The following is a 15,649-nucleotide window of genomic DNA, read 5'->3' as shown; positions in this document are numbered from 1 at the left end:
TGTCTAAATTAAATGACAAAGGTAGAGAAGTAAATATTAAACACAGCAACAGGTTATAGTAAGTGCTCTTTAGAATTTCAGATTAACAAATTTGTCCCAAAATGATAAGTAATAACTTACCAAATGAATAATGCAACACAGAATAGATTTTAACAGAATCTCAATCTCCCTCTTCCCTTCCCATCTATCTCTCTCAATCTTTCTTTTTGGCTCTCTATCTATCTCTCTATCTCTGTCTCTCACTCTCTCACACACATACACACATACACACACTTCCACCCACATCCATACATGAGTGTGTACACAAACTCAGAATTTTAAAACACTGCTACCAGAGGTTTTAACTTAGATAAATTAACTACATTAAAATACTGACACTGTGAAAATATCTGTTTATGTCCAATATCCCATAGAGGGCATCTTCTTGTGAACTTCTAAAAATCTTAAAGAAAGCAAATCAGAAGGGAAAACCAGAGTCCTTGGCAGGAAGTCTAGGTGAAGGCATTGCTGCCGCTCGGGGTCACAGCTTCCCATTGTCCTCACAGCTCTCCTTCTCCTCTATGGCCTCCAGGCTGCGCTTACTCTTCACCTCAGCACCACTGCTGGGGGCTTTACTGAGGCCACAAGACAAGCATGCCAGCTGGATCTGCTTCATGTTTTCTATGGCTTCATTCTTGGCGTTCTTCAATAGGTCTCCCTGGCCCTACAAACAAGCAGAAATAAACATCAAAGAAAAAAGTTACAGGCCAGGAAGATCCTGAGTGACATCATCCTATATGCTTCCTGCTATTGCTCAGTGAGGAGCAGACTCGGACTTGAGAGCCCACTTTTGCCAGGTTTAGGCCGCATTCTTTTCTTGCATTATTGAGGGTCTTTGTAATTTAACTCAAGGACCTCAACCTGAGCTTTCACCATTGGTTCTGTGATTGCCGGCAGCCCCCTTGAGATTCCTGTGGGAGGAAACACCCTCCTCTGAATGTACTGAGGACACTCGACCTTTCCATCACCAGGGTTTGAGACTTTACACATTGCTACATCTCCTGTCCCACCCAGCCCAGGATTCCTAAGCTCAGGAGAAAACAAGGAAAGAAGCTCTTCCTCAAAGAACCAAAAATTAAATCAGCTCCTTGGTGTACAAGGGCTTACAAAGCAAAATATCTTTCATAAAGTAAATCACACACCCTTATGCTTGGTGAGATGCTGTTTTATTTTTATTTATTTTTTAATACATTGCATCATCACTGCTGTTTGCAGTCTGATAAGTTACAGGTTACCCACATTCCTTCTATCTCTTCCATTTCGTCAAAACAATGTTCCCATCTTGTTGATGGAGGAGAGGCTCTGGAGGCTTAGTGTGTCAATTAAAACAAAAAAGCAAACAAGGATCACAGGGAATCATCCATTGTCAGTTACATCAGAGCCTGAGTGATCTTTTTCCATTATCTTTTTTTTTTTTTTATTTGGTTCATTGTGATGATCAAGTATGTATGCCAACACTGGCCCAGGGGGCTGAAGAAGTAAGTATGGGGAAGCCAGAACACATCTCTACAGGGTACAGACAAAAGAGGAAGCAGTTCTGTCTCCTAGCTTCATTCTCACGGCAATGCATGAGAGTGTGACCTTGAAACCGGAGGTTATACGAGCTGCTGGAGAGTTTCTCTATAAAGCAGAGACTCCGAGAAAAAGAATAAATGAGAAAAGTCATCTATTTTATGCATGATATGCTGTTTGCTTTCTTTAATTTGATGAAGGCTTTCACCTCAGGGTATATGAGAAAGCTTGTATTTAAAATGCTTTGGAATATTTCCTCAAAATCTGTATAAGCACTTGCCAATTCCATTTTATGTCATAATAGCTCAATCCTTCAAACAACACTTTTAAACACAGGATGAGTAAGTAAGGCGTTGCCTAATATTTTTGTTATGGTGTGCCTGTGCGCTAAGTAAATTCAGTCGTGTCTGACTTTGTGCGATCCAATGGACTGTAGACTGCCAGGCTCCTCGATCCATGGGATTCTCCAGGCAAGCATATGGAGTGGGTTGTCATACCCTCCTCCAGGGGATCTTTCCATCCCAGGGACCAAACCTGCATCTCTTATGTCTCCTGCATTGGCAGGCAGGTTCTTTACCACTAGCACCACCTGGGAAGCCTACCGTATTTCACACACCACACTTAGAACTTAGACTAAGACTAGACTAGAGACTGAACACACTCTAGGATATAGAGGGACTTTCAAAGGGAAAAATATGCACTACACCAACAGAACTTGGGGAGTATAGACAATAATAAGCTCCCTCTGAAAGTTAAAAAGAAGGTCATATCCACCTTGAAAATGCAGTCCTTAAGCAATAATAATAACATACAAAGTTCTTGTTCTCTGTGGTCATCCTTCTTCATGCTTTATATATGTTCATTATTCAATTGTCACAACATCCCCACAAAATATGCATTTTTCTTATATTAAGTTTAGAGTGAAAAAACAAATAGAGGCCCAGACTGGTCCTCATTCCCAGAGTCACACAGCTGCTAAGTGGTAGAGCTGGGGTTGAAATAAAATCTTGCAGTTGACTCCAGAGTCTGTAGTCTTAACCACTACAGATGATTAAGTCTTAACCACTACAGATGATATGGCATCTCTTCAAGGCTAGTTGTGCACTCTACAAAGCACCTTAAAGCCTCCCAGTCATCGTTACCCTTGGAAACAAGATAGATAAAAAGACAATCATTGCCCAGGTGGCACAGAACTAAGAGATGGGATCTACAGTCAGGAAGATAAGATGCACCAAGGTATGTTGGCAGGGACAAAAGTCAGAGGATCTTAGTTGTGCTTTTAGCTCCAACAATTTCTCCCTATGCCATTTAATCTCTTGTAAAAATGATAAAAACATTCTTCTGCCTTCCTCAGAGTTTTAAAGATTAAAGAAAGTATGTTGAAAAGCTGTTTGTGATTTAAATAATCACAAGTAAATATGCTATTAGGTGATATGAAAAGCAATTGACATAGTCAACTACTAAATAGTGAGAAATGGCAACCCACTCCCCTATTCTTGCCTGAAGAATCCCATAGACTATATATAACCTGTCAGGCTCCTCTGTCCATGGGGTCCCAAGAGTTGGACACGACTTAGTGACTAAACCACCACCACCACCACTACTAAATAAATGTCTTGATGTTGTGCACATTTTAATATAAATTTTGCCAACTTGTTTAAAATGCATCCATATATAAGGGTTTGTTTTTACTGAGATATGTATACTGCTACTGCTTTTACAAATGCAAACATCTCTTTAAAAAAACTGTATTAATAAACAGATTATACCCACACTCATTTTCAGAGTATTAGTTTTAAGTGCTCCCTTTCCTCTTAGTGTTGAAATTTTCATCAAGCATTTTTAAAGCATGACAAAAGCAAAGCTGGCATCTTTCCTAATTGCAAGAGAGCAGTGAAATACACAAAAATATCAAGCTTGATACTACTAATGCATAATGCTCTCATGTCTCTTTTCTGGCAGCAGGTTATGAAACACATCTAATTAATCAGAATGTCATCTCATCGGTTCTGAGAAGCAGCACCCAGGCCTAAAAGCCAGACTGTGTCAGTTCTGGTAAACAGAAGTCACTCTCTCTAGAAAACAAAGGCCAATTGGAGAAGATAGCTTGTGCCAGTACACAAAAACACAAGGACATCATCTTTGGATAACTAAGAGACAACACGTCCTGGGTACATGATATAGGCAGATAAAAAATATTAAAAGAAAAATTAATCTATTAACTAATAGAACAAGAAAAATGAAAGACTACATTATTAAAATTTACACTTAAATAGTGATGTAAACATGCTGTTTCAATTTTCTTTTTAAGAAGAAAATAGAGAGGTCATCTTTCTGTTCTGTGACTAAACTCTTTGAGTCCTCTTGATTAAATAAGCAGAAGCAGAAAAGACTCATTCTAGGCAAAACTGTAAAGAGGGTGACGTTTATTGTTAACAACCCCCATCTTGCCATTCCTTTTCAGGGCTGACTTCTTCCCACTACATGCGCAGTGATTTCTATTGACCAACTAGCACCCTTTCTCTACTCCATTACACTCCCTCTCAAACTCCTCCTAACTAGCCAGCTTATACCATAACTCTCCCCTTGAAATAGCTCTGTCTTGTGTATCATTTCCCACAAGATATATTAGGTATTTAGATCACTTAGCTAAGCCAAATAAACATCTATTTCTGCTTTATTGACTATGCCAAAGCCTTTGATGGTGTGGATCACAAGAAACTGTGGAAAATTCTGAAAGAGATGGGAATACCAGACCACTTGATCTGCCTCTTGAGAAACCTACATGCAGGTCAGGAAGCAATAGTTAGAACTGGACATGGAACAACAGATTGGTTCCAAATAGGAAAAGGAGTACGTCAAGGCTGTACATTGTCACCCTGCTTATTTAACTTATATGCTGAGTACATCATGAGAAATGCTGGGCTGGAAGAAGCACAAGCTGGAATCAATATTGCTGGAAGAAATATCAATAACCTCAGATATGCAGATGACACCACCCTTATGGCAGAAAGTGAAGAGGAACTAAAAAGCCTCTTGATGAAAGTGAAAGAGAAGAATGAAAAAGTTGGCTTAAAGCTCAACATTCAGAAAACAGAGATCATGGCATCTGGTCCCATCACTTCATGGGAAACAGATGGGAAAACAGTGTCAGACTTTATTTTGGGGGGCTCCAAAATCACTGCAGATGGTGATTGCAGCCATGAAACTAAAAGATGCTTACTCCTTGGAAGAAAAGTTATGACCAATCTAGATAGTATATTGAAAAGCAGAGGCATTACTTTGCCAACTAAGGTCCGTCTAGTCAAGGCTATGGTTTTTCCAGTGGTCATGTATGGATGTGAGAGTTGGACTGTGAAGAAAGCTGAGTGCCAAAGAATTGATGCTTTTGAACTGTGGTGTTGGAGAAGACTCTTCAGAGTCCCTTGGACTGCAAGGAGATCCAACCAGTCCATTCTGAAGTAGAGCAGCCCTGGGTGTTCCTTGGAAGGAATGATGCTAAAGCTGAAACTCCAGTACTTTGGCCACCTCATGCGAAGAGTTGACTCATTGGAAAAGACCCTGATGCTGGGGGCGGATTGAGGGCAGGAGGAGAAGGGGATGACAGAGGATGAGATGGCTGGATGGCATCACTGACTCGATGGACATGAGTTTGGGTAAACTCCGGGAGTTGGTGATGGACAGGGAGGCCTGGTGTGGTGCAATTCATGGGGTTGCAAAGAGTCGGACATGACTGAGCAACTGAACTGACTGTGTAGTATTCATTTAAGGAGTATTATAACTGGGTATTTCTAAAGAGTATACTTAGAAATTCACCTCCAACAGAGATCTTGGGAGAAAGGCAGAAAGGAGAGAAGCCCAAGATAATTCATTTTACTTGGTGGTATATAAAGCATAACATCTCTTGGGAAAATAAATCTGAGATTGTAATGGCCTGGAATGAACAATTAATGGACAATCTGACCTTTGAATACCCAACTTGAAAGAAATGTCTAGCTGTTGCCAACATTTCAATATATGAGCGATCTCATGGGAACGTTTAGCATCTCTCCAGTATTAAGGACACTTCAGGGGAAAACATGAGGACTGCTTCAATCTGAAGAGAAGTAAAAGTAATAAAGGGTATCTCAGGCAGACTGATGCTGATAGACAAAAGAATATCAAAAGCCCCAACAACAATGACCTCCACGGTTATTTGGCTTCCAAATGTCATAGTCCATGGAAATCCCAACACACTTAAAGAGTAACACTTAGAATCATAGAAAACCACAAATCACTACAGAAATTTGAATGTAAAAATTAGTAATGATTAATGAGTTTTTTTAAAAAAGGTACATTAAGCATTCATAACCAAATCTTTCCAACATCATTAAATTACAGTTAAAATCTAGAAATCAAGAAAATATGTGATGCATTTAGATTGCAAATGGGACTGATATACTACCATGCCACCACAATTTTTATTACTACTAATAAATTATTACTGACAATAAAAAGCAAAAATAGATACACAGATGTAGAGAACAAATGTATGGACACCAAGCGGGGGGAAAAAGAGGATGGGATGAACTGGCAGATTGGGAATGATTATATATTACTATGGGCTTCCCAGGTGGTGATAGTGGTAAAGAACCCACCTGTCAATGCAGGAGCTGTAAGTAAGAGACCAGGGTTCAATCCTGGGTTTGGAAGATCCTCTGGAGGAGGACATGACAATTCACTCCAGTATTCATGCCTGGAGAATCCCAAGGACAGAGGAGCCTGGCAGGCTACGGTTCATAGTGTCACAAAGAGTCAGACACAACTGAAGCAACTTAGCATAAGAGAGATAACTAGTGAGAACCTACTGCACAGCAGTAGGTGGGGGACGGGGGGGGGGGGGGCGGGAAGAAGGCACAATCTATTTGTAGGACACATATTAAGCTAACCTTAAAAATGCATTCCATTATACATTAGGTGAAAATACCGTTTGATTCCACTTACACGAGGTACCTAGAATAGACAAATTCATAGAGTCAGAAAGTATATTTGTAGATGTCAGGGCCCAGGAGGTAGGGGTGAGTGGGGAGGGGGATGGGGAGTTAGTGTTTAATGGGGACAGACTTTCAGTTTAGGGAAATGAAAAATTCAGGAGATGGATGATGGTGAGAGGTGCACAACAATATGAATGTACTTAGAACTGCTGAACTGTACAGTTAAATATGGTTAAATAGTATGTTTTATATTTTGTGACTTTTACCACAATAAAAAAAATTTTTTAACTTAAAAATACTATTGTGAGGGCGCAGTCCTAAGATGGTGGAGGAATAGGATGGGGAGACCACTTTCTCCCCCACAAATTCATCAAAGGAACGTTTAAACGCTGAGTAAATTCTACAAAACAACTTCTGAATGCTGGCAGAGGACATCAGGCACCCAGAAAAGCAGCCCATTGTCTTCAAAAAGAGGTAGGAAAAAATATAAAAGACAAAAAAAAGAGACAAAAGAGGTAGGGATGGAGCTCCGTCCCGGAAAGGGAGTCTTAAAAACAGAGAAGTTTCCAAACACCAGGAAACACTCTCACTGCCGAGTCTGTGGCGAGCCTTGGAAGCGCAGAGGGCAACGTAACAGGGAGGAAAAATAAATAAATAATTAAAACCCACAGATTATGAGCCCAACGGTAACTCCCCCAGCAGAGAAGCAGCGCAGATGCCTGCACCGGCCACTAGCAAGCGGGGGCTGGGCAGGGAGGCGCGGGCTGCATTGCTTAGAGTAAGGATCAGGTCCGAATGTCCCGAGTGTGATCAGAGCGAACTAACTTGGGCTAGCAAACCAGACTGTGGTATAGCTGCCATGTGAAAAGCTCTAACATAAGACACCGCCAAGACCGCACACAGAACAAAGGACGGAACAGAATAAGCCGGCTGCACACCAACCCCCTCCGGTGACAGGCAGCCAGAGCCGGAAGGGCTGGAAGGGAGCAATAGCAGCCCCAGAGAGACATTATCTACCAAACTGCAAGCAGGCTTCTTTGCTAACTAAGACTTCTTGGGGTTCTGGACAGTCATCTGCCTGAGAAGGTGCAGCAGTTGTACACCCAGAAAACCGAGCAGCAGGGATGGGAGAGGCGATAAGTCACAGCGATCACGCTCGCCAAACACCTGAGCTACTCTGACCTGGGAAGGGCACAAAATCCAGGCCCAACCGAGTCTGCGCCTCTGAGGACTTACCCGAGTGCCTGAACCTGAGCGGCTTAGACCTGGGAGGTGCGTGCAGCCCAGGGCCAGCCTCGGACGGATCCCAGAGGAGCAATGTAGAGCCTGAGCTGTGTGCGCCGCGAACGGGGGCAGGCCCAGTGTGGCTGAGACACTGCAAGCACACGCCAGTGTTATTTGTTTGCAGTGTCCCTCCCTCCCCACAGCGTGACTGAACAAGTGAGCCTAAACAAAGTGTCCACCACCACCCGCCTTGTGTCAGGGCGGAAATCAGACACTGAAGAGACCAGCAAACAGAAGAAGCTAAAACAGAGGGAACCGCCTTGGAAGTGACAGGTGCAATAGATTAAAACCCTGTCATTAGTACCTACTACATATGAAGGGGCCTATAGAGCTTGAGAAATATAAGCTAGACCAAGGAACTATTCAAAAATGAACTGATCCCACACTGCCCACAATACCACCAGAGAAAGTCCTAGATATATCTTTACTATTTTTATGATCATTCTTTTTTTTTCTTTTTTTTAACTTTTTTTAATTTTTAAGTCCTCTATTACTCCTTTAATTTTCACTTTTATAACCTACTATTACTTTTCAAAAAAAAGACCCTATTTTTAAAGCAAATTTCATGTATATATATTTTTTAATAATTTTTATGACTTTGTTTTTTTCTTCTTCTTCTTTCTTTAACATTGTATTTTTGAAACTCCAACCTCTACTCTAGATTTTTAATCTTTGCTTTTTGGTATTTATTATCAATTTTGTACCTTTAAAAACCCAATCTTCAGTACCCATTTTTACTTGGGAGCGAGATTACTGGCTTGACTGCTCTCTCCTCCTTTGGACTCTCCTTTTTCTCCACCAGGTCGCCTCTGTCTCCTCCCTCCCCCTTCTCTTCTCTACCCAACTCTGTGAACCTCTGTGTGTTCCAGATGGTGGAGAACACTTAGAGAACTGATTACTGGCTGGATCTGTCCCTCTCCATTTCATTTCCCTCTTTTACCCTCCTGGCCACCTCTGTCTCCTTCCTCCCTCTTCTCTTCTCTGTATAACTCCGTGAACATCTCTGAGTGGTCCAGACTGTGGAGTGCACATAAGGGAATGCTTACTGGCTAGCTTGCTCTCTCCTCTTTTGATTCCACCTCATCTCATTCGGGTCACCTCTAACTCCCTCCTCCCTCTTCTCTTCTCCATGTAACTCTGGGTGTCCCTCACTGTGGAGAAACTTTTCATCTTTAACCTAGATGTTTTATCAATGGTGCAGTATAGAAGGAGAAGTCTTGAGACTACTGTAAAAATAAGATTGAAAACCAGAAGCAGGAGGCTGAAGTCCAAATCCTGAGAACATCAGAGAACTCCTGACTCCAGGGAACATTAATCAATAGGAGCTCATCAAACGCCTCCATACCTACACTGAAACCAAGCACCACCCAAGGGCCAACAAGTTCCAGAGCAAAACATACCACACAAATTCTCCAGCAATACAGGAACACAGCCCTGAGCTTCAATATACAGGCTGCCCAAAGTTACCCTCAAACCACTAACATCTCATAACTCATTACTGGACACTTCATTGCACTCCAGAGAGAAGAAATCCAGCTCCAGCCACCAGAACTCCGACACAAGCTTCCCTAACCAAAAAACCTTGACAAGCCACTGATACAACCCCACCCACAGCGAGGAAACTCCATAATAAAGAGAACCACAAACTGCCAGAATACAGGAAGGACACTCCAAACTCAGCAATATAAACAAGATGAAGAGATAGAGGAATACCCAGCAGGTAAAGAAACAGGATAAATGCCCACCAAACCAAACAAAAGAGGAAGAGATAGGGAATCTACCTGACAAAGAATTCTAAATAATGATAGTGAAAATGATCCAAAATCTTGAAATAAAAATGGAATCACAGATAAATAGCCTGGAGACAAGGATTGAGAAGATGCAAGAAAGGTTTAACAAGGACCTAGAAGAAATAAAAAAGAGTCAATATATAATGAATAATGCAATAAATGAGATCAAAAACATTCTGGAGGCAACAAATAGTAGAATAACAGAGGCAGAAGATAGGATTAGTGAATTAGAAGATAGAATGGTAGAAATAGATGAATCAGAGAGGAAAAAAGAAAAATGAATTAAAATAAATGAGGACAATCTCAGAGACCTCCAGGGCAATATTAAACGCTCCAACATTCAAACCATAGGAGTCCCAGAAGAAGAAGACAAAAAGAAAGACCATGAGAAAATACTTGAGGAGATAATAGTTGAAAACTTCCCTAAAATGGGGAAGAAAATAACCACCCAAGTCCAAGAAATCCAGAGAGTCCAAAACAGGATAAACCCAAGGCAAAACACCCCAAGACACATATTAGTCAAATTAACAAAGATCAAACACAAAGAACAAATATTAAAAGCAGCAAGGGAAAAACAACAAATAACACACAAGGGGATTCCCATAAGGATAACAGCTGATCTTTCAATAGAAACTCTTCAGGCCAGGAGGGAATGGCAAGACATACTTAAAGTGATGAAAGAAAATAACCTACAGCCCAGATTACTGAACTCAGCAAGGATCTCATTCAAATATGAAGGAGAAATCAAAAGCTTCACAGACAAGCAAAAGCTGAGAGAATTCAGCACCACCAAACCAGCTCTCCAACAAATGCCAAAGGATACTCTCTAGACAAGAAACACAAAAAGGATGTATAAACCCGAACCCAAAACAATAAAGTAAATGGCAACGGGATCATACTTATCAATAATTACCTCAAACGTAAATGGGTTGAATGCCCCAGCCGAAAGACAAAGACTGGCTGAATGGATACAAAAACAAGACCCCTATATATGTTATCTACAAGAGACCCACCTCAAAAGAAGGGACACATACAGACTGAAAGTGAAGGGCTGGAAAAAGATATCCCATGCAAATAGAGACCAAAAGAAAACAGGAGTAGCAGTACTCATATCAGATAGAATAGACTTTAAAACAAAGGCTGCGAAAAGAGACAAAGAAGGACACTACATAATGATCAAAGGATCAATCCAAGAAGAAGATAGAACAATTATAAATATATATGCATCCAACATAGGAGCACCACAATATGTAAGACAAATGCTAACAACTATGAAAGGGGAAATTAACAATAACACAATAATAGTGGGAGACTTTAATGCCCCACTCACACCTATGGATAGATCAACTAAACAAAATTAACAAAGAAACACAAACTTTAAATGATACAATAGACCAGTTAGACCTAATTGATATATATAGGACATTTCACCCCAAAACAATGAATTTCACCTTTTTCTCAAGTGCACACGGAACTTTCTCCAGGATAGATCACATCCTGGGCCATAAATCTAGCCTTGGTAAATTAAAAAAAACTGAAATCATTCCAAGCATCTTTTCTGACCATAATGCAGTAAGATTATATCTCAATTACAGGAGAAAAACTATTAAAAATTCCAACATATGGAGGCTGAACAACACACTTCTGAATAACCAACAAATCACAGAAGAAATCAAAAAAGAAATCAACATATGCATAGAAACAAATGAAAATAAAAACACAGCAACCCAAAACCTGTGGGACAGTGTAAAAGCAGTGCTAAGGGGAAAGCTGATAGCAATACAGGCATATCTCAAGAAACAAGAAAAAAGTCAAATAACCTAACTCTACACCTAAAGCAACTAGAAAAGGAAGAAATGGAGAACCCCAGGGTTAGTAGAAGGAAAGAAATCTTAAAAATTAGGGCAGAAATAAATGTAAAAGAAACAAAAGAGACCATAGCAAAAACCAACAAAGCCAAAAGCTGGTTCTATGAAAGGATAAATAAAATTGACAAACCATTAGCCAGACTCATCAAGAAACAAAAAGAGAAAAATCAAATCAATAAAATTAGAAATGAAAATGGAGAGATTACAACAGACAACAGAGAAATACAAAGGATCATAAGAGACTACTATCAGCAATTATATGCCAATAAAATGGACAACGTGGAAGAAATGGACAAATTCTTAGAAAAGTACAACTTTCCAAAACTGAACCAGGAAGAAATAAAAAATCTTAACAGACCCATCACAAGCATGGAAATTGAAACTCTAATCAGAAATCTTCCAGCAAACAAAAGCCCAGGTCCAGATGGCTTCACAGCTGAATTCTACCAAAAATTTACAGAAGAGCTAATACCTATCCTACTCAAACTCTTCCAGAAAATTGCAGAGGAAGGTAAATTTCCAAACTCATTCTATGAGGCCACCATCACCCTAATACCAAAACCTGACAGAGATGCCACAAAAAAGGAAACTATAGGCCAATATCACTGATGAACATAGATGCAAAAATCCTTAACAAAATTCTAGCAATCAGAATCCACCAACACATTAAAAAGATCATACGCCATGACCAAGTGGGCTTTATCCCAGGGATGCAAGGATTCTTCAATATCCACAAATCAATCAGTGTAATACACCATATTAACAAATTGAAAAATAAAAGCCATATAATTATCTCAATAGATACAGAGAAAGCCTTTGACAAAATTCAACATCCATTTATGATTTAAAAAAAAAAAAAAAAACTTTCCAGAAAGCAGGAATAGAAGGAACATACCTCAACATAATAAAAGCTATATATGACAAGCCGACAGCAAACATTATCCACAGTGGTGAAAAATTGAAAGCATTTCCCCTAAAGTCAGGAACAAGACAAGGGTGCCCACTTCCACCACTATTATTCAACATAGTTCTGGAAGTTTTGGCCACAGCAATCAGAGCAGAAAAAGAAATAAAAGGAATCCAAACTGGAAAAGAAGAAGTAAAACTCTCACTGTTTGCAGATGACATGATTCTCTACATAGAAAACCCTAAAGAATCCACCAGAAAATTACTAGAGCTAATCAATGAATATAGTAAAGTTGCAGGATATAAAATCAACACACAGAAATCCCTTGCATTCCTATACACTAATAATGAGAAAAGAGAAAGAGAAATTAAGGAAACAATTCCATTCACCATTGCGATGAAAAGAATAAAATGCTTAGGAATACATCTACCTAAAGAAACTAAAGACCTATATATAGAAAACTATAGAACACTGGTGAAAAAAATCAAAGAGGACACTAATAGATGGAGAAATATACCATGTTCATGGATTGGAAGAATCAATATAGTGAAAATGAGTATACTACCCAAAGCAATCTATAGATTCAATGCAATCCCTATCAAGTTACCAACGGTATTCTTCACAGAGCTAGAACAAATAATTTCACAATTTGTATGGAAATACAAAAAACCTCGAATAGCCAAAGCAATCTTGAGAAAGAAGAATGGAACTAGAGGAATCAACCTGCCTGACTTCAGGCTCTCCTACAAAGCCACAGTCATCAAGACAGTATGGTACTGACACAAAGACAGAAATATAGATCAATGGAACAAAATAGAAAGCCCAGAGATAAATCCACACACCTACAGACACCTTATCTTCGATAAAGGAGGCAAGAATATACAGTGGATTAAAGACAATCTCTTTAACAAGTGGTGCTGGGAAAACTGGTCAACCACTTGTAAAAGAATGAAACTAGATCACTTTCTAACACCACACACAAAAATAAACTCAAAATGGATTAAAGATTGAAAAGTAAGTCCAGAAACTATAAAACTCCTAGAGTAGACCATAGGCAAACACTCTCCGACATAAATCACAGCAGGATCCTCTATGACCCACCTCCCAGAATATTGGAAATAAAAGCAAAAATAAACAAATGGGACCTAATTAAACTTAAAAGCTTCTGCACAACAAAGGAAACTATAAGCAAGGTGAAAGGACAGCTTTCAGAATGGGAGAAAATAATAGCAAATGAAGCAACTGACAAACAACTAATCTCAAAAATATACAAGCAACTCCTGCAGCTCAATTCCAGAAAAATAAATGACCCAATCAAAAAATGGGCCAAAGAACTAAATAGACATTTCTCCAAAGAAGACATACAGATGGCTAACAAACACATGAAAAGATGCTCAACATCACTCATTATCAGGGAAATGCAAATCAATACCCCAATGAGGTACCATTTCACACCAGTCAGAATGGCTGCAATCCAAAAGTCTACAAGCAATAAATGCTGGAGAGGGTGTGGAGAAAAGGGAACCCTCTTACACTGTTGGTGGGAATGCAAACTAGTACAACCACTATGGAGGACAGTGTGGAGATTCCTTAAAAAACTGGAAATAGAACTGCCTTATGACCCAGCAATCCCACTGCTGGGCATACACACCAAGGAAACCAGAATTGAAAGAGACACGTGTACCCCACTGTTCATCGCAACACTGTTTATAATAGCCAGGACATGGAAGCGACCTAGATATCCATCAGCAGACAAATGGATAAGAAAGCTGTGGTACACATACACAATGGAATATTACTCAGCCATTAAAAAGAATACATTTGAATCAGTTCTAATGAGGTGGAAGAAACTGGAGCTGATTATACAGAGTGAAGTAAGCCAGAAAGAAAAACACCAATACAGTATACTAACGCATATATATGGAATTTAGAAAGATGGTAATGATAACCCTGTATGCAAGACAGCAAAAGAGACACAGATGTATAGAACATTCTTTTGGACTCTGTGGGAGAGGGAGAGGGTGGGATGATTTGGCAGAACGGCATTGAAACATGTATAATATCATATAAGAAATGAATCACCAGTCTATGTTCGATGCAGGATACAGGATGCTTGGGGCTGGTGCACTGGGATGACCCAGAGGGATGGTATGGGGAGGGAGGTGGGAGGGGGGTTCAGTATTGGGAACACGTGTACGTGTACACCTGTGGCAGATTCATGTTGATGTATGGCAAAACCAATACAATATTGTAAAGTAAAAAATAAATAAATTTTAAAAAATGCTATTGTGATACTAAACAGAAGCTAATAGTTATTGAGCACAATATACTAAACATAAACCAACTTGTACCCCTTATCTCAAAACTATAAAAGAGGCTAGAATTCTAAATGCATGTCAGCTATTAGCTATATATAAAAATACATTTTATCATCTATCAAAAGACGTTTAGAATTTGTGTTATTCCTGTTCATACTAAGAAATTCAGTTTCCCTCCACTGTTTGAAAACAGTCTAAAATAGTTTTGGCTACATTCTGTCAGAGTAACTTACAAAAGACATCCACAGTCTTTAATATCCATTTTTCCCATGAACTGCACAATTCCTTGTGATATCAGTGCATGAAAGAACAGTCGAACATTATAACTAGTGTCCTTGTCATGTGTGAAAGAAATGCATGGGTTGTCTCAGAGTACACCACAAATATTTAAAGCAGTCAGTCAAGACTCTGGGAATGGAGGGGCCCTCTTGTATTCACAACGACACCCATAAACAAATACAACACTATCTCCAGGCAGGCTCGTGTGGCTATTTGTCATCACACACTCAATGGCAGACAGATCCCCCTGAAATTCTACCTACGTGAGTGTCAACACCCACAGCAAGAGTCACCCCTGGATAATATTGCACCCCAAATCAGCCACAGACAGTATGATGGTGTTAGTACCTCTTTATATGTTCCAGCTCCATTTGGTGGACATGACCATATTGTAGTGGGCTGTGCACAGTTAATAACTGTTCAAAAAGCATGCTTTTGAGGAATATCTGTAGCATCTAAAAGGTGTAAGTGTTTTGCTCCAAAGAGATACACACAACTATTACAGTGTCCTTTATTTGATAAATTAAAATAGCAAATCAAAAATGTGTTGGTGTCAAAACAGATATATTTCTCTTGATGTTACATTACTGAAATATAGGGTAAAACTGTGCAAAGATGGCCTGGGATTCTTGCTCTCCAAAATGAAAGCCTAGTTATGTGGGGAATGTATACAACATGC

General features: G+C 39.6%; 1 protein-coding gene across 1 annotated transcript in view; it reads right to left on the bottom strand.

The window, feature by feature from the left end:
* Positions 1–520: 520 nt before the first annotated feature.
* Positions 521–15,649, bottom strand: part of PLCL1 (phospholipase C like 1 (inactive)) — a 369,533-nt gene continuing 354,404 nt past the window's right edge. Inside the window, exon 6 of the mRNA XM_068969188.1 lies at positions 521–703. Within this exon, the coding sequence (XP_068825289.1) occupies positions 521–703 (183 nt within the window). The remainder of the gene's footprint in view (positions 704–15,649) is intronic.

This window comes from Capricornis sumatraensis, chromosome 3 (assembly GCF_032405125.1).
Source record: "Capricornis sumatraensis isolate serow.1 chromosome 3, serow.2, whole genome shotgun sequence".
In the NCBI taxonomy this organism is placed as follows: domain Eukaryota; kingdom Metazoa; phylum Chordata; class Mammalia; order Artiodactyla; family Bovidae; genus Capricornis; species Capricornis sumatraensis.
The sequence above is the reverse complement of the archived record's forward strand: the minus strand, read 5'-3'. Positions and strand labels throughout refer to the sequence as shown.